The sequence below is a fragment of the Trypanosoma grayi genome (genome assembly GCF_000691245.1).
Source record: "Trypanosoma grayi strain ANR4 Tgr_2615_V1, whole genome shotgun sequence".
Classification (NCBI taxonomy): Eukaryota; Euglenozoa; class Kinetoplastea; order Trypanosomatida; family Trypanosomatidae; genus Trypanosoma; species Trypanosoma grayi.
In genome coordinates this window covers 1-455 of record NW_008828233.1, presented here as the reverse complement: position 1 = coordinate 455, position 455 = coordinate 1, and the positions used below count along the sequence as shown (strand labels likewise).

The 455-nt window shown below is 68.4% G+C and overlaps 1 protein-coding gene across 1 annotated transcript; it reads right to left on the bottom strand.

Annotated features, from left to right (window-relative positions):
- DQ04_26151000 (hypothetical protein) lies at positions 1 to 455 on the bottom strand (the record flags this gene model as incomplete). The annotated part of the gene is made up of 1 exon (XM_009318316.1): positions 1 to 455. A coding segment is annotated over one exon (455 nt), but the record flags the coding sequence as incomplete, so codon positions are not given.

Here is a 455-nt window from a genome sequence, read left to right as displayed (position 1 = left end):
GTGGTCGCCACCGTTCAGCAGGAAGAGAAACACGAAGTCGACGCGCACGGACGCGAGCTCCTGCGCGGTGAGGTGGAAGCCGCCAGCAGCGCTGCCGCTGCACAGCCAGCGGTAGAGGATCTCCGCCACGCTGATGAGCTGCATCGACGACGGCCCCAGCACAAAGAGGTTGTGGTACTGCGTCGCGCCCATGCACGTCAGCGTGAGGTCGATGTCGTTGCCGATCACCGCCACCGTGCTGTTCGGGTCGTAACGCGCGCACGCCGGGAACGACGCGGTAGCGATGTGCGCGAGCGCCCGCGCGATCTTCGCCTCGCCCTCGCCGACGACCGTAGAGCCGTGCAGGAAGACGGGCACGTACGCCGGCAGGAAGCCGCGGCCACCGCGCAGCTTGAACTGCGCCGCCAGCGCGTTCTCCAGCTCGACAAGGAACAGCGAGCCGGCGGTGACGGCGA